The sequence below is a fragment of the Vanacampus margaritifer genome, chromosome 14 (assembly GCF_051991255.1).
Source record: "Vanacampus margaritifer isolate UIUO_Vmar chromosome 14, RoL_Vmar_1.0, whole genome shotgun sequence".
Lineage (NCBI taxonomy): Eukaryota > Metazoa > Chordata > Actinopteri > Syngnathiformes > Syngnathidae > Vanacampus > Vanacampus margaritifer.
In genome coordinates, this window is record NC_135445.1 from 17634817 (window position 1) to 17654611 (window position 19795).

The following is a 19795-nucleotide window of genomic DNA, read 5'->3' on the forward strand; positions in this document are numbered from 1 at the left end:
CGTTGCGGAAGACAAACTGTCCATTCAGATTCTTACTGTGCAGTAAATTATGGAATTTATTTTTGATCAACCATCTATGTTTTGCAATAAAGAAAAAAGTACGAGATTAAAAAACGTATAATAAAAAAAATCAATGCATAAATTCAAAACAAGAACAAGATATTTGGGAAAAAAAACATCAATTTACAAACAATAACAAACAATATATAAATATTTATAATACGGCCTTGGCGTCGCAACGTGTTACCTCCAACACAACTACCCAGAACTGGCTAAAAACATGCAAAATATGATTGTTGTATTTATTTTTCAGCTATTACTTTTGATTTTGATTACTTGCAAAAATTGTATGAATTCCGAGTGCTTTTAAATGCAGCTGTTGTGAGTTTTTCAAAATCGGATGGACGGTAATTGGAAAGTGGATAGCAACACACCAGGAAGTGAGATCGAAGCACGGATTTATTTTTGGAATGAGCAGTAACCGTTACTTCAGTATTGGCGATGATGGCCAATACCAGTATCGGCTGTCCTCTTGTGGCCGTTTTATCATCAGAACTAGAAATGTGAAATTAAAAGAATATAAAATTCCTGTTTATTCCATGAATTTTTAAGGAAACATATATGTAGGTCTTTCTTTAAAGTTATCATTGTTTTGGGGGGATTTTTTAATGTATAAAATGTACTAGTGCCTCGTGGTATTGTATTGATACTTTGTATCGGTATCAGTGACTACTCAAGAGTTGAGCACTCATACTGGTATCGGTCTGTTAGAAGAAAATGGTATCAAACATTCCTAATATGACTTCATAAAGTCCGTGGTTAGAAGTTGATTATAGGAGAGATGGCAGCTGGAATACAGTGGAAAATATGACTTTCAAAAAAAGCTATGACAAAACCGGGTCAAGGATGTTAAAGAATGTTTGTTTATTTATGTATTTGTTTGTTTGTTTGTTTATTCATTCATATAATTTATTGATTATTATACATTTTTTATGTACTATCGTATCATTGACTAAGGTGTCACTGAATGCCATACAGTGCAAATGTTAACTCCACCAGTGCCAACAAGTTTTAGGTTGGATAATGCAAGCAAATAAGCGATGGTGAGTGGTTAAAATCTGTACACCATGAAGTAATTTTTTTTTTTAAATGCTAGCTGCTCATCCACACTCCAGTCCGATAGGTGGCGGTGGTGTGCTTGAACGCTGGTTGGCAACCTCAGCCAAACAAAATGAAGCAGCTCCTACCCTACGCAGTACGCGCGTACGTGCAACCGGCAAACTTGAGAAAGCAGCCATGCAGCGAGAGAAAAACAATAACTCCGCGGGTGCTGAAAAGTAAGACTGCCTTCATAAAACACATCTAACTACTGTGGTTTATTTGAAGTGTTAATGTACACGTAGGTTTGTTCGGTGTGTGTAATGTTAGCTTAATACCAACCGCAATGTCTTTTCTACAGGCCTGACCGAGAGGCCGCCATTATGTCCAAATACTACGATGGAGTTGAATTCCCTTTCTGCGACGAGTTCTCCAAATATGAAAAACTAGCAAAAATAGGACAAGGTACATTTGGGTGAGTATTGCATGTGTATACCTGAGAGAGAATCGTGGCTCCCCCTTTAACGAGCAGTACCAAGCTTACCGCTAGCGATTTTTAAACAAAACAACCATTCGCTGTGTTTACGGCTGGGAAATATTTACCAGTGGTTGCCACGCTAATCTATCCTTAACCTCTTCAAATTAGGTAGTATTTAACAAATTGGTTGCGACTGTGTGTATGGTTATAATGGCATTAAAGGGACAGTGGCTATTTTGCCGTGACCGGCAACTCTCCTGCCAGCGTTATTTTGCCATGAACGGCTCTAATTGGTCAACCGATGGACCTAGTCATGCACTGGGCGTGGTTCCTGCCTCGCTTCACCCCGTCTGTGTTTTTTCACGAAGTCTTCGTTTTGTCTTTCCACCGAAGATAGGCATTTCCCTAACCCTCAGAACATAGGGCGTTATCAGCATCACCAGACTAACCGTCCATAACCCTTAGACAATATTGTAGTAAAAATAATGTTAAAAAAAAGTACGGAATTTGTACTTGTAGTTCTCGCGTGATTCACGGCAAAATAGCTCTACTTGGCGAGTTGGCAGTCACGGCAAATATCCACTAAGTATTTATACCCTATAGCCTACATGTTGCGTTTATAATAAAAACACTTAATTATTTGAAAGTTTAATAACCTGATTTCATGTGAGTGTCTGAACAACTTTTCTCATTTATCCTGTCTTTCACAGGGAGGTGTTTAAAGCAAAACACAGACAGACTGGAAAAAAGGTTGCATTGAAGAAAGTTTTAATGGAAAACGAGAAGGAAGGGGTAAGAAGTCTTCACTCTACTTTTAACACTAGACTGGCCCCTGCTATGTGAAGGGGAAAGGGCAGCCGCAGCAAACGTGGGCACAGCCAACGTATTTATCCACTCTAGACTGTCAGTAACAAATATAAAATGACTCATGAGAAATTCACACAGGGGCAGCCTTCTGCCACAGAAGTTCAGTTGAGAAGAAGTTTGGTTGAGTGGACAAGTAGATTAATGTTCTCTTGGTATATTTATGACAGTCAGTAACCGTTCATTGTGTCAATTAAAGAAACACCATCCATTAAACAGACTTTTTGCTGCATTTATTATTACTATTATTATTATTTTCAGAAAATCACGACTAGCTAGAATTCTGTGATTAATAACAAAAAATATCTGAATAGGTGAATTTGTGAATGCCAAACTGCAAATGTGCAGTGGTCCACTGTCCTGCCTTTCATAATATGTTTTACTAGAACCTTGGGGTGTGAATTGCCTAGTACCTGGCGATTCAATTCGTATCACGATTCATAGGTCACGATTCGATTTGATATCGATTAATCGCGAATACGAATCTATAAATGAATTATTGAGCTTTTTTTTACTCAAATTTTGAAAATACTAATCAGTAAACTTGTACATGTACACTGTAAGATTTGTATGAAAATGTATTTATTTATCTGAAAATTCAGGCTTGTAACTGAGCCACTGCATTTAACAAACAGGTTGCAGTCTGTTTCATGTTTGAACAGCACTGAAATAAAATATTAAGGCTTAATATTCCATTAATATGACATTCTTCCATGCCTAATGTGTGAATCCTAACCCAAAGCAAGACGTTTTGTTGAATATTCCCATAAAAAATGTATGTTTAAAAATCGATTCAACCGCATATCGAATCGATTTGAGAATTGTGCGCTTTAATATCGCGATATATTGCCGAATTAAAATTTTTCTAACACTCCTACTAGAACCATAGTTTGTTTTCCTCTGAATGCATTTTTTTTGTCAGGTATTGGCACAGTAATTAAACTCTCTGGCACAGTTCGGTTCTGGCGAAAAGGGAATTAAAACCTTGTTCTGATGGCATGATGGTCATGAGTGCCAGAAGGAAATTCTGCTTTAGAGGTCCCTACTAGAATAGGAAATTGTGCTGTGTATCATTTTGTTTTATTTATTCAGACACTTTTTATAAATGTATCATTGTATGGCCAGTTATATATCAAATTGCTCTCTGGTTGCTGTAACAGTTCCCAATCACCGCTCTGAGAGAAATAAAGATCCTACAGCTGCTCAAACATGAAAATGTGGTGAATTTGATTGAGATCTGCAGAACCAAAGGTTAGTGTCAAAATACTGTCATTACTATATTTCAAGGTTTATTGTCACACAACTGCTTTGTCCTTTTTTCATACTATGTTTATTTCAACTTAAAAAAAAAAGCTTTGCCATTTACTTGCTACTAGGGGTGTGAATTGCGTAGTACCTGGCGATTCGATCCGTATCACGATTCATAGGTCACGATTCAATTCAATGGCGATTAATCCCGATACAAATCTATAAATTGATTATTGCGATTTTATTCTTTCTTTTTTAACTCTGATTTAGAAAATACTCATCAGTAATTTTAGTGATTTGTATGAAAATTTATTTATCTGAAACTTTAGGCTTATAAGCCACTGTATTTAACAAACAGGTTGCAGTCTGTTTCATGTTTGGACAGCCCTGAAATAAAATATTATGGCTTAATGTTCCAATAATAGAACATTCTTCCATGCTTTAAATGTGAACCCTAACCCTAAGTAAGATGTTTTGTTGAATATTTCCATCAAAAATTGATGTTTAAAAATCGATTCGGCCGCATATTGAATCGATTTGAGAATTGCGCACTGTAAGATTGTGATATATAGCCGAATCGATTTTTTTTTAACACCCCTTCTTGCGACAGTGGTTAAGGGATGAGTGTCATGCTTTTTATAAGACAGTAAGTGTGTTAAATTGTTTGAAGTTGGATTGCTTGGCTGATGTTTGTCATCATTCTTCTAGCTACCCAGTACAACCGATACAAAGGCAGCATCTACCTGGTTTTTGACTTCTGTGAGCACGACCTGGCCGGGCTGCTTAGCAACACAAATGTGAAGTTCACCCTGGCAGAGATCAAGAAGGTCATGCAAATGTTACTCAATGGATTGTACTACATCCACAGAAACAAGGTAGGACAAATATGCATCTTAAAGTTTTGTTTAAATAGAAACACATGGTAATAAAAAAAAAGGCAAATGTTAATTGTTGTACTGACAGTAAAGTCACCCAGTTTGATTATTAACCTCAGGAATAAAGTACATAATCATGTTGTGGTTTATTGCCAGATCCTTCACAGAGACATGAAGGCAGCCAATGTGCTCATCACCAGAGATGGTGTCCTCAAACTGGCTGACTTTGGTTTGGCTCGGGCTTTCAGCTTAGCCAAAAACAGCCAGGGGAACCGCTACACCAACCGTGTGGTCACGTTGTGGTACAGACCTCCGGAGCTGCTGCTCGGTAAGGAGTCAACACAGGAACATATACATCACAGATGGGCTGCAGAAATAGTTTTCATTTCTAGATTATCATGTTGATTTGCAAATCCAGGTTGTAGAATTTACTGCCATCTAGTGGTGAACTAATAGAATGAAATGACTTGATATTATAAAAAATGCACTTTGATATGATAGAACATATATTTTTGCATATTATTGAAAATAAGAGTGGGTTTGTATAATAAACATTGGAAAAAAAAATCCACTCTGTCCCTTTAGCAGTTCAACCAGGGTAGAATTCTGATAACTCCCCAGTGTTATTGTAGATCTGTTTTCATAGACGTCCCAAATAAAAGTGGAAAAGAATCACACATACTGGAATATGCCGCTTAGGTTTTCTGAAAGTAACATGTACGAAAGTGCATCAAAGCTCTCGGAGCAAGACAAATTTCTGTGTGCTCCAAAACTTGACAGTCTTTGTTTTGTGGGCCTATAGGCGAGCGAGACTACGGCCCCCCAATTGACTTGTGGGGAGCAGGCTGCATCATGGCAGAGATGTGGACAAGAAGTCCCATCATGCAAGGCAACACCGAGCAGCACCAGCTCACTCTCATCAGCCAGCTTTGTGGCTCCATCACAGCTGAGGTACGTCTTCTAGAAGGACGACATGATTTCACTCAACTATATATATAAAAAAAAATCTTAGCTCTGGAAAGGAACTGCTATTTTTGGTGACGCGGTTTCTCAAAAGCCACCACACTGGTCTTACATTCACTAACCGGCAGACATTTATTTTGTTGCCACTTTCTATCCATCTCGTTGTTGGAAATTTTCTAAATAAAAACTCAACATTAAAATTTTTGCCTTATGTTTGAACCGTTCCAACTTTGAACTGTTCAGCTCTTAACTATTTCAATCTTTATTTAGAAAATTTTAAAATAGAAGACAAAAAAATAGATTTCTAAAATATTTACCTCTAATTTGCCCATTTGTTGACTGATTCAAACTGTTAAGCTAATTTCAATATTACGTTATTTCAAAATTTGAAACATCCATCCATTTTTTTACCCGCTTGTCCTCACAAAGGGTCGCTATCCCAGCTGGCTTCAGGCAGTAAGTCTAAAATGACAATTTTAAAGAGAATTTTGTAGTTATTAATCTCAGGGCTGAGCTTTAGCGCTCGCCAATGGCGATTAAAAACGACGTTGGGCGAACTCAATTTACAGTACCATTCCCCCGGATGGCGACCTGAAAATGATTGCAATTGGAAGTATGCACACAGACTCGTGACAGCACGCGCTATAAAACTACGTTCATTTGGTGACGGAACCGAAAGAAGACGGCACTTAGCATTGCTCAAACACCGTGATTTTGCGACTAGTATCGCAAGACCTCTTCCATACTTTCACTTTTCCCATTCGAGTGTGCAACGAGTCGAGTTCAGTTGCGTTCACTGTGGCCGTTAGCATAGCATGTAACATCGTTGCGATCCAATCACGGCAGATAAAAGCCTTCGATCGTTGCAAATGTTCTTAAATTGGAAGGGGATCACGGTCTATGCTTGTAGCGGACATTGGGTTCGATTATCTGTGCAGTATTCTCAGCAATCGGTCTCCTATTTATATTTAATCCCGATGCTAAAATCCATTCATCATCCGTGACTTTCTTCTTCGGCTGTCTCAATGAAGTATGAAGTATGTCATTACGTGCGTGCCACCCGGTGTTCAAACTGCGACACCACAGGTTGTGTTGAACTCTAGATAAATGTGAGCTACTGTACTTCTGTAAATATTTTTGGGGCGTATTCTACAGGTTGTCCATATATAGTCTGGACACAGAGTTGAAAATACAATTGGCCTTACACATTTCATAAATAAATGTGATGAAATCAGCAGTTTTAATATACAATATTTTTCACTCATCTTTTAGTATAGGAATCATTATTTTATTTTATTACTTATATTTAATTATTTGTTTAGTTAACTTATTGGTGAATAATGAGACTAATAGTATAGATTTAAAGAAATATATATATATATTTTAAATTGGCCAAATTATGATATGTGAGGTATCGGACCAAGCGAGCAATATACAGGGACAGTGCTGGTGATTTGGTTTTTGGCCACCACCCGAAAAGGCCTAACGTGTAACCCTGCATTATTTTCAGTGTTGTGATGATATGACTTGAAAAAAATTGCCATATTTCTTATCAAAGGGTTGGGCTACCTCATTTTCCCACATTAGGAGCCCGACTGGCTAAACCTCAGGCCTGTAATCTGTGTTTTTTGTTTTTATTATAAAGTATAATGTTATAGGGTGCTGTTTTTCCTTGTTAAAAACACAATCAAAATGTTTTGGATGAGGCTGGAACGGATTAATGCCATTTCTATTAATTTCAGCGGGAAGAGATGATTTGAGTTATCAGTGTTTTGTGTTCTGAGCGTGGTTACACAATGATTTAAACTAATATCTCAAGGTACCATTGTATAAAAAAAAATATTTTAAAAAGTATAAATATTAAGCTGTTATTATGAAGTGTAATTAAGCCAAAAGTTGACACACACACACGCACACACACACTGTATTATTTGTGTGTTTACATGCTTTTAAGAGGCGTGGCCTAAGTTCAAGTAGACCTTTTACCACACACTTTGCTCAGTGTGAGCTTCTACTCCATGCTCCTTACAAGTGTTGTCATTTTAAATTATTATTTGAATCAACACCATCATGACGTCTCATATCTTGGAGCACTCGATTGTCGACGCACTGCAGTGTTTTCATTGGTTTTGTCTCTCCCGAAGGTGTGGCCAGGTGTGGACAAGAAGTATGAGCTGTACCAGAAAATGGAGCTGCCCAAAGGCCAAAAGAGGAAAGTGAAGGATCGTCTCAAAGCTTACGTCAAGGACCCGTATGCTCTGGACCTGATTGACAAGCTGCTGGTCTTGGACCCAGCCCAGCGTACAGACAGCGACGACGCACTCAACCATGACTTTTTCTGGTCGGACCCAATGCCGTCCGACCTGAAGAACATGCTGTCCACACATAACACCTCCATGTTTGAATATCTGGCTCCTCCTCGGCGGAGAGGCCACATGCCCCAACAGCCGCCCAACCAGAACAGAAATCCTGCCACCACCAGTCAGACTGAGTTTGATCGCGTGTTTTAGACCAGATTTTTCTTTTCTTTTCTTAAAAGAGCTCAATATGTTTGTTTGGTTTGAAAACAGAGGACAAGCAGCCTCGTTTTAAAGAAAACTACTTGCTCTTTGACATCTCCAGCTTTGTTGCATGGCCACTTCCTGCTTGGGATGATTTTACTGCAGGCAATCGTGACTGATAGTCAACCCAAAACCTGCACAACCTATGTTATGTTTTGGCATAATACTTGGTTGACAAGTGAGAAGATGGATGATAACATTCCAGAACACCTTCACTGAACAATGGCCATGTTGGAGTATGAAATCAGAATGTCTTGAGTTTTCTTTTTCTTCTTTTTTTTTTATTTCCCCACTTGTCTGGATTTTTTGACACAGGTGGTGTTTCGAGGGATTAAAGTGTGAATAGCCACACTCCACTCATGGGCAACTGTGACATACACAAAATGCATATTTGGACAGAGAAGGACTGTGGAAATAGTGGATTTTGTTCTGTACAGAAATAGTCTGTTTTAATTAAAATCAAAACCCTGAAATGCGTTTAGACATCCACCCATCCATTTTCCAAACCGCATATCTTCACGAGTGTCACATTTATCACAAAAGTGTCACGTGTAGATTATAAATCACAGAAAGATGGGGGGGTCTATTTTGGGGCCATCCTCATGGAACATCAGCAAAACTTTAAAACATACGAGCAGATGTGGTTATTATTATTTTACACCTTAACCTTAAAAAAATACTTGACAAAAAAGTTTACAAAAATTAGGTTCAGAAAGATTAGGTTGTTATTGACTTGTATGAAAAAGATAGTGTCTAACCAATCACATTATCAGTTACATATCACTGTACATATATTACAGTAGTACGGCCCAAAAAAGAGAAATGTTGCTTTATAATGTAAATATGTCACATTTTGTTACAGTACAACCTGCATTTCATTACACAAACAAATATGTACTGTACGGCATCTTCTTTTTAAATTAAAAAGAGATCATCTGCCTCCACTGGCGCACACTCATTTAACCTGTGTGCAGGTTTTGGAAAAGTGTTCCTAAGAAGTCAAAATTTGGAACGGGATTGAGCAAAATGCCTCACAATTGCTTTTTCTTTGGCTTTTTGGGGTGGATACCAACACTGAAGTGTACTGGTGATGCAAAGAGGAAAAGCAAAATGATAAACATAAGATGTCTGGCTGATCAGTATCAATACACTTAGTTACATATCACACGGTAAGGGAGTGTATGACACGGAAAACACAATAGATAAATGCTTGCAAAATTACCACAGTATCTTGACAAACAGCAGTTTTTTTAAAATTGCAAATGTGAAATTGTTTTATAATGTACAACCAACAATTGGCCACTTGACCAATACAATCACAAAGCTTGAGTTTAGAAGCTCTGCCGACAGACTGATAGGTGGCACTACAGGACAATACAGTATTCTCATACTCACACGTACCCACCATGTCTTTTTGTATAGTGTACAGTACGTAAACTTCTGTTTTCAACTGTATACAATTCCACTAGGTGGCAGTATTGTTCTGCAACACCTTCCAGTTCTCTCCATTTCCTATCAGCAACCTTCTCGGCTCAGTAGCTGGATCTTTTTAGCAGTTTTGCACGATGGTCAACTTCTCCTAATCACTGTATGTTTTTTTTCATAAAAATATTACTGAAAACATTGCCTTTATTACGTTTTTATGATGGCGTGTTTTTAACAATTTGGTTAAGTCGACAAACATTTCTTTTCTGTCATCTATACTTCAACCAGTTGCATATTGGAAAGCATAACCATGCATTTTGAGCTTCCTATGCGAAAAAATAGTTGGTTGATAGATTTATGCATATTCGTATAATACTGTATATTAAAATATTTAAAAAATAGTATTTCAAAATGAATGAATTGTGGTTTACTCAATGTGAAAGGTTTGATGTCGATCGCTACTCTTTTGGGGTCACATTTATAAACAGTAAAATAATATGAAGAGATAGACTAGGACTATATATCGTTTCTTTCAAAAAGTTCGAGATAAATTGAAAGTGGGATGATATGGCTTATTAGCGATGCCACAGCATGGTAGAAATCACAAGTGTGCTATGACGTGTGAAGGACACAATTGGTTGAACTGCATCATTACAACGCAGTGTTACATAGTGCAGTACAGAAAAACCTCAGTTTACTACGCTATGTTCCTACGTCACTGTCATAAGCCAGTTTTTGTCAGAACATATGTTTCGAACACAAACTTACTGTAATAGGTTGTACACAGAAAGAGGTGCAAACGATGTCATCGTGCAGCGTTCGTAACCACGCCATATATTGTAGATGAGTCATATTTGAGTGCACGTTTGATAGCATGTATAAGGCAGAAAAAATGTGCCAAAGTGTGCTTCTAAAGCTTAAAAGTTTTAATGTTAACATGTGAGTAAATACTATGTGTTTTTTTAGACTGACATTAATCACTTTCATGAGTACATAGCCATTTTCAAATGTCCGTATTGACAAACATAACATTTGCATCTAAAATATCATAAAATAGATTAAAGATTTGTATTATTTCCATGAGTATAAGTGTGTCACCGATTCCATAAACTATATTTATTAAAAATAAAAAAAACTATTTTTAATAAAATGTGTATCATTTGTGTGCATCCCTCAGTTTATTTTACCCCTGGTCCGTCCGTCAACTTAGGCTACTAGTTTTGTCTATAAATTACTGACTGCTGCTTTAAGTGACATCACAAAGAGAAAGTGACATCATTTGAACGTCTGGACCAACCAGGAAGAATGAAGGCAAGTTTTGACATTCTTTTTTTGTTTTTTCATGTTAGGTTCGTCAAGTTCAACCTAACCACACCATCATGCAATATTTATAGGGAAAATGTTTTTTCATCAAAAATGTAAAGAAAATGATATTTTCAATTGAAAGTATAAATACGTTTTTGGGACCAAGGTAATATTTAAAATAGAATGTACTACAAATGAGCTGACAAAGATTTCATGTCTGTGGTGGAGGATTAACATATCTTTCATGTTTTGGATTTTGCAAAAAGTTTTCTCAGCATGAACATTTTACAAATTGCAAGGTGAAACTGGCATTTCGGAGAATGACCCAGGTGGCGTGTGACCATTGTAAAGCACCACCGAGGACACCCGTGTAGTACTCAATATGGAGTACTATTGGCTGTAATTACTATACCACCCAGCACTAACGTAATTTTATCATTTTAATGGTATTATTAATGTACCTGAATTGACTGGCAACCAGTTCAGGGTGTACCCCGCCTACTGTCCGAAGCCAGCTGGGATAGGCTCCAGCACCCCCGCGACCCGTGTGAGGAGTAAGTGGTTAAGAAAATGGATGGATAGATTTTTAATGTAATAAATGTAATATAATAGCTTGTGAAAATCCCGTGAAAGCAGTTAACTAAACAGCATTCAGATCAGTACTTTTCTTTGCGCTTTCAAGCAAACAAATTCCTACTCCTTTCTGACCGAGGCTTGTCTATATTGCAGGCAGTCATTTAGTTTTAAAGTCACTTTAATATGACTTCTGATGTCTGTCATGAATCACCTCAGCTCTCTCTCCTCACTGTGTGAACTGTCAAACTAAAGCTCGACTCAAATGATGGATTGCTCTTTTAATTCTAGTGCTCCACCACTGTCACATCCATAGAGAAAGAAGCTGTGTGCTGACAGCACTGACAACAACAACTAACATAAATTACAGAGCGCTCCAGTGGACAGATGGGCATCCGACAGCATCCTGCATACAAATGGATCCCAACTCTTCTATGTCATAGGTATTGCACTATATCTGCATAGATAAGAGGTTGGAGCAAAGTGATGCTGTCATCTATGCCAGGTTTGTGCCACGGGAGTTTCAACTTGGAAATGATTCTAAATGACTTTTTGTGATACACTTGGTGCTTGAGGCACATGCTAATTTGGGCTAAATGTCATTTCTTCTTTGTACATTTAGGTTTTTTTCATGGATATCTACGTGGCAATGGAGTACAAAACACAACAAGTAACTAAACAGCCAATGTAACCCTATAAAGCTAGAACCATGAAATATATGAAAGATATACAATTCAGATTCTTTGTAAATAGAATATTTATTGGTCTTTTTGAACTTTTTTTTTGTTCGATTTGTGTCATATTTGATACATCCAGTCACAACGCTTTCAATTTGTACATTTATAACTGTCACAAATATAATAATAAACAGACATATCAATATATATTATTAATATGTTTTTCTGCTATGTCATTGCCGTGGGCATTTTTCTTTTTTTAAATAATTCATTAGTTACAGTAGTTTGGGCTCATTTGGGCCATTTCTAGATATAATTGTGTGTCATCTGCATAACCATGATAGCCAACATTAGAGTTCTGAAGAATTTGACCCAAAAGTAGCATATACAGGCTGAACAAAAGGGGTCTGAGGACTGACGTTGGGGCACCCCACATGTCATAGCCATTCAATCAAATTCATAGCTTCCAATGATCACAAAATAACTAATTTCTCCAAGTAGGACCTGAAACAATTTAGGACTGTTCCATTTTGTTATACCCAAGTTTCCAACCTTTTTTCGAAAGTTATATTATAATCTACTGTATCAAATGGCACGTGGAGATCCAATAAGACTAGAACTCACACCTTTCCTGAGTCAGTGGTCAACCTTATCATTTATCAGCAGACTCTATACTGTGATGAGGTCGCAATTTGCAAACCAGATTGAAATTGATCGAGAAGTCTATTTTAGGAGGCAGAGTGTTGGGAAAATCCATTGTCTACGCAAACTAGTTCAAAGTTCAGCTCACAAATTTGGAAATGAACTAGTTCGGTTAATAGTTCATAACATAATATATATATTTTTAAACTAAGTTAATTGGTCCAAAAATGAACTAGTTGTTTTTTAACTACTTAATGTTAATACAAATAGTTTTTCACAGCTTGGGAAAATAAATTGTGCCTTTGAGTAGTGTTATCTTACCTGTGTGTATGTTTTTCCAAAGCATTTGAGTCTGCCGTTATTTGAAGGAATAACACTTCCAACGTTGATCCTATTAGGCATTGAATAGGATCCGCCATTGACTTAGCATTAGTGCAAGCGATGTTTTATAAACGAAAAAAGCTCTGTATATAAAAATACAATGTGTGTATTTTTTCTTGTTATGGATTACTCTTAGGGACGGCAGAATCCGCGTTTATTACACAAGCTACACACAGCGATGCTCTGAGTTACATCGGCCGGGCAAGCAAGCGTCGCATTTCGATGATGTACACTACTCACAAAAAGTTAGGGATAATTGGCTTTTGGGTAAAATTACAGGACAGGCGTAAAATCCATTCAAACCTTTACAGGTAAACTTAATGTGACCTTCTCTAAGCTCTTGAATGCACATGTCCAACTGTTAAATGTTTCTGAACTTTTTGCACAAGTTGCTGTTCTCTAAGGAGGAGCTTAACGGCAAAATTCTCAAACGACAATGCTCCGGCTCATGGAGGTGGCATCATCAGGGAATGGCTGTTGGGGACTGGTGTATCTCAAATGGAATGGCCTGCACTTTCTCCAGACCTGAATCGAAAACCTGTGGGATCAGCTGAGTTACTGTGTAGAGGCTGCAAACTTTGCACCCCAGAACCTCAATGACAGAGGGCTACCCTTCAAAAAGAGTGGAATGCCATGTCTCAGCAGACAATGAGTCGACTTGTGAACAGCATGAGACGTCGTTAAGCTGTAATTGATGCTCAAGGTCACATGACGAGTTATTGAGATGTTGAATTTTTGTTGTTGTGGTGTTCCCACCATTGTTGTTGACTTTTGTTTCAATGAATTGTTTGAGATGAGGAAATCACCGATGCATCCTTCTTTTTAAATGTCCTACTTTAATGATATATTACTGTAGTGAGAACTTTTTACATTTTCCATCAATTTTACCAAAGCAAAAATATCCCTAACTTTTTGTGAGTAGTGTCTTTACTCTGGTTTTCTAACAAGAGAAAACTTGGCAAGCTGGGGAAAAATGAACTGTGTTCAAAGCCGTTCATTTGCTCCAGAATGAGGTCGTTCACAGAAACATTCACAAAGCAAAAATGCACAACGTTCAGTTCACGTTCACCCAAAATATGAACAAGTTCAATGAACGAAAGTTTAACACTGGGTATGGGTCAGTTGTTGGAGCTTCAGACAGAGTCTGTTATCCCCCAGCTAACTCTCTTTCCTAAATCTGCCAAAAATGTCATGACTATCAACAGCCAAGCAGAGTTAGAACCTGTCAATCTGGATACACAGAAATGATAGCTCGATGTACTGTCCTCGCTCCTCCTCCTCGATGTCATGACAAATACACGCAAACACACAAAAATACTCCAGGATGTTGACAACTGACCATTATAGGAAAGGGCGGTACATTATGAGATTTTCCCATAAATACGTTTCCACTCTGTGCATATAATCCATTGAGAAATATATTTTTGTTGCATAAGGGTAGGTATTGAATACAAACATAAGTCAACAAAATCATACGGTGGCCACGAAATACAGGAAAAGTTGTTGTTCAGAGGTTGACAAGCTCTACTAAGTTTCCTCATTAAATTGTTGATTCTCAAGGTCCGGCTGTTGTTGACTGTCTCCTCTGGGCCCCATGACAAAGATGCTCCTCGCTCCTCATCCTCAGCTCTTCCAGTCTTCCATCCATCCAGCCGTACCATCGCAGACAGTCCAGCAGCGCTGACATTTCTGCTGAACAACATGGGGCTGCTGCAAAACTGCTGCCTACTTGGGCACAAAAAAAAACCAAGTGCCCTGCAGCCATAAGTAGCAACGGTAGATTAGCGTTGACATTCCCCTCAATGGAAACATGATAGACCTAATGCAAGGATGTGCTGCCGAAAAGGTGCAAACATCAAGCAGCGATATTCTCTCTCAATGAATGTCATGGCTAGAAATGCTGAAAACAGTCAACAACTTGTCCACATTGTAGAAGGCTGTCAACTCAATGGCGCCAACTTATACTAGGATGCACATACAACAATGCTTCCAGGCACCTCTCTGCTCTGTTAGAACAGTGACAATTATCGGAGCTCAATTGGTGATCTTCTCTGCCTCATCTTATTGCTATTAATTAGACTGCATCTCCTCCAGTTGAGCTCAGCACTGCCCAGCACTGAATGTGAGCCATCTAAATAAAAAACTTTCCTGTACATCAGGCAGTCCAAAATCTTTTTTTTTTTTTTTCGTGGGCTACCCTGTGGTTACGGTTTCATTATGACTTTAAAATCATATAAATGTTTAATCTCCTCCTTATATTATTATTAGGGGTGTCAGGCAATTTAAATCTTTAAATGTAATTTATCGCATGACTTCAATAGTTAACTCGCGATTAATCGCAAATTTTTATATCTGTTCTAAATATACAATAAAATGTTAACATAAAAGTAGAAAATGTTAAACTAATTTAAATATGACTGCATCTTTTCGTCATTGATCAAGTAATTTCATAAAAATTCATAAAATTGAATTAAAAAAGATGTACTGTAAAAAAAAGATGTGATGTTAACTTGTGTTGAGGTCATTTTTCTGCCACTAAATGGCAGAATTGCATTTGTAAGACCTTGGTGACAGCTCAGTGCATTTTATTTTCATATTATTCTTGAACAGAAAGTAACTTGTGAAATTCTGCACATTTTTTAAATTGTAAATTACAACTTGACCCTAGTCTCCACAAACATATGCATTATTATTAAATTTATTACTGCTAAATTTTGACGTGGATGTGTCTGCTGCATTGGAACTAGAATTACCCCAGTACAGACTTTCCAGGTAAGGTCATTAATCGCGCTTTAAATTTTTTTGTGGCATTAAAGGAACATTAAATTAACTCAATATTAACACACTAATTTTGATATCCCTAATTATTACATATAGAGTACACAACAAACTGATGGATAACTACTTTTGAAATCAGAAGTAATTTGTTCAACTACTGTTAAAGTTACTGTAATAACGTAATGCTTGCAAAAACTCAACATTCTTATTTATTATTACAACTTGAAGCTTTGATACAGATTTTAGCAAACATGATAGAATTTGACATGTTTGATTTGTTTTCACAGGCCACATTAAATGATGTGGCGGGCCAGATCTTGCCTCCAGGCCTTGAGTTTGACACCTGTGCCGTATACTGTGAAAATCCATAAAATGATCGCTTAAAAATTTGCATCATGGAACAATGAATCGCAATATAGGCTACTTTGTTCTTGACAAGTTACTTTTAGGAGCCATGGAGGCCGAGCAGTCAGGTGAGAAATATTGCTTTTTTTGTTCGGTGCATCACTCCATCATTCCTCCCTCCCTTTCTTTTCTGGTTCCCTCCTTCGCCAACCCTCTCAGTCAGCCAAAGGCGTTTATATGTGGCTGATGGCATCCGGCGTGCAGGGCAGCACACATGAAAGGGGTCCTGTCAGTCAATTTGAGACAACCATATGTGTGCCTGCATGAGCTCTGTGCCAGCAGCAGGCTGCCTCTGCCAGAAGACATTAGGGAAGCAGCAGGGTGTCATTAAGGCGGCGCGATGATTGATTAACCGTATCGTGGGCATGAGACCTACCAGTCTCGGTTTCTGCCTCTATGTTCCTTCACACCAAACGCACACACACACTCACAAAGTCAGAGCAATAGGCTGATGCCGAGCAAGAAGAGACAGAGAGAGCCCCCTGCAGATACAAGGGTGTAATTGCATTAGGTGCCCAGTGGGGAGAAGATGAGCTTGGGTTGCTCTGAAATGAACTCAGTCAGGGGGGCACATTAAGTCATTAGTAGAAATAGAGCCCTTTGCTTCACTCCTGAGGCACTTTTTAGATGCAGCTTTACTGCAGCGACTCGCAGAGCTGTGGCGAGATAATGGCAACTCCCGGTTGATTATCCAAATATACTAAAGGTCTTTACGCAGAGGATGAAAGTCTGATTTTAATGTTACACTATGAATTTAGACTGTCAACCTTCAGGACTGAACAATGATTAGAATCCCGGAAAAAATACATTCGTTTTGTGGGATCCAATCCCATGGTGTTTGGCATTTCATGTGGATGCAGTTACAAAAATAGTCACCAGCAAGTCCCATCTTTTATGGGAAAGGTTGAGGGAAATTGTTAACACCTGGCATTGAATTGTTCTTTTTTTTTTATTATTTGTTTGGATTCAATTGGCATAAAATCTGCTTGACATGAATTGATTCAATACAGTGCTATTTATTCAACCATCTAATGCAGTGATGGGCAATTGATGGCCTGTGCCTACACTGAGTGGCTCCTTGATTAATTAGGAAAAAAAGTACTAGTTTTTGGAATTATAAACATGTTTCCACTAATACAGTGGATTCATTCCTTTTTTAGTTTTTTTCCTCCCGCATATTGGGGGTTTATCTACGTCTTTTGAAGAGTTTTCCCCCCAAAATTATTGATTTATTTATTTGTCTATCCTCCCTCCCCCATCCTTCCAATTTTCACAATGTATTTTATTGAGCGTCGATCATATGCACAGTTTCACAATTTATTACAAAGGTTATTTGAAGGCACTTTACATACAGTCAGAGCTGGACTGGCACGGAAAAATAATTACCCTGCCATTTTGACTTAGGCCACAGCCTGACATGTAGTTCTGCCACAGATGTTTATTGATGATGGTTCAGTTTGATATCAATATTCTAACTGGATTAACGGATTAGTCCCTCTAAATTGTGGGCCTGCCTCTTGGGGTAAAATGTAGGAAAATAGTAATTAAAAAGCACTGCATTGGCCGGCCCACCAGGCATCTGCCCTGTATACCAGATGGCCAGTCCAGCCTTGCATACAGTATGAAGTAAGTTCACGATGACCCACCTGATACTGTACATGGGGTAGGGAACCCTGGTCCTCAAAATCCATGGTCATGCCTGTTTTTGATGTCCAAAAAAAGTGACTCCAATGATCAGCTACTCAGCAAGCTCTGTAGAAGCCTGATAACAATTTTATTCATGAAATTAGGTGTGTTGGTGGAAAGAGACATAGAAAATAGGCAGGACAGTGGCTCTTGAAGACCAGGGTTCCCAACCCTTGTTGTACATGAAAGCCAATCAAACCCTATATGAGTCTGCACATCAGTGACAGAGAAGGAAAAACTCCCTCTAACAGGCAGAAACCTTAAATTAACCCTCAGTGTGGAGCAGCCGACTGCCTTGAGATAGAACGATAGAGAGATGCAATGAACATAGCAGCAGTAATAAGGATTAACCTAAAATGATATCACTGGCATCAGGCCAAAACCTTGTACCTCCAGAATCGTCACTCCATTTTTGTTTAACCATTAATATTATATAATCAAAGAGAGCAAGCCATTTTCAACACTTTAAATTGGTCAATAATTCATAAAAATTACATCCACACGTGTGGACTGATTTTTGAAAAAATATGTGATTTAATTGTGACTTATTTTGAGGTTTCGGCCCAACACCAGCAATATGCAATAAAGACCACTTTTAACAGGACTATTGTTGACTGACAGATAAGAAGTTCCAGCAGTTGTCATTGCCCTTTGTATCACATCTCAACTGGATTTCTGTAATGCATTTTACTTTACGCCCAATTCACACTGACTGCGGAACGGCCACGGTGCGTTTTTCGTACGGCCGCCGCACGGACTGCAATTCACACCGCGTGCGTTGCGTGAGCTGTCCGTGTCCGAAAATCTGCACCGGCCAGACCACAAGATCACGGGAGTTCACGCTGGTGATTTGAGTTCACGCAATAACAACCGTGTATATATAGCCACACTTGCCTGTTGTCACTTCGATATGCTTTTGGACATTATTTCTGTGACTTCTACCATGGCTCTTCTACCATGGGTAAGTACGTTGTGTGTTTAACCCCTGGGCGTTATTTGACGATTTTTTGGCTTTTTGTTGGTTCTGACCAAGCCATTTCAAAATAAAATAACGCCCAGGGATTAAAAAGTGTTATTTTGTCATGTTTAATTTAATCTGAGCTGAGTTTTTTGTCTTAAATGTCCGACTCATGTCATACTATGTAGTTAGCTAGCTTCCCTCCCCTCAAAAATGCAAGCAGCTATGAAGGGCCCTCACAGCCCGGGCCACTGGTGTACTTGCACGTTCGGGTACTGGTACATTGGAATTAGAATTTTTTGAAAATGACACGATAACCGTAACATATGGATTTTTTTCGTTTTGTGTCAGTCCTTACGTGCATTCAAAATACAATTGATTTTCATGCTGTAAGATTTTTGTTTTGTTGTTGGCATCTGAGTTGGTGACAAACAAATGTCAAACAAATGTGATGGAATCAGTATTGCAAGCTCTTCATTTATTTGTTTTTTCAATCACCAGCACCACGATTAAGCTGATCAGCCATGACACATACAACAGGCATCTTTTTCAAACAGATTTTTGAAACAGCCCTAAAAAGTTCAAAAGGAAGGCTCCCTCACACACGCGTGTTTGGCCCACCCAAATCAGAAAATATGTCTTGGCAAACAACGCATAGCTACATCAACAGCATTGGGCAGAATAATTTTTTTTGATTTTAATTAGCAACATATTTAGATGACAAAACCACAGATTCAAGTCAACCGGATAAAATCTGTGGAACGAGATCTTTAAAATGTGACCTTTTATCAGCCAAAAATGGGGCAAAAATCGGAACAAAATCCAAATAAGTGAGTTAAACATATGGCTCCAAGAGCCTTTTTTTGGTAGGTTGAGCA

At 38.2% G+C, this 19795-nt stretch overlaps 1 protein-coding gene across 1 annotated transcript; it reads left to right on the plus strand.

Annotated features, from left to right (window-relative positions):
- The first annotated feature begins 1192 nt into the window (after positions 1-1192).
- Positions 1193-8564, plus strand: cdk9 (cyclin-dependent kinase 9 (CDC2-related kinase)). Its single transcript, XM_077543056.1, has 8 exons — positions 1193-1337; positions 1460-1573; positions 2287-2368; positions 3601-3691; positions 4397-4563; positions 4720-4891; positions 5366-5514; positions 7671-8564. Exons 1-8 carry the CDS (start codon positions 1297-1299, stop codon positions 8034-8036), a joined length of 1182 nt encoding a protein of 393 aa, XP_077399182.1. The 5' UTR covers positions 1193-1296; the 3' UTR covers positions 8037-8564.
- Positions 8565-19795: the final 11231 nt, after the last annotated feature.

Bases quoted from the DNA above. Each gene is read 5' to 3' on its own strand.
- cdk9 (XM_077543056.1), top strand. From the start codon at position 1,297: ATGCAGCGAGAGAAAAACAATAACTCCGCGGGTGCTGAAAA. The intron at 2,369-3,600 runs GTAAGAAGTCTT...TTGCTGTAACAG, and splicing joins TGGAAAACGAGAAGGAAGGG to TTCCCAATCACCGCTCTGAG. The intron at 4,892-5,365 runs GTAAGGAGTCAA...GTGGGCCTATAG, and splicing joins ACCTCCGGAGCTGCTGCTCG to GCGAGCGAGACTACGGCCCC.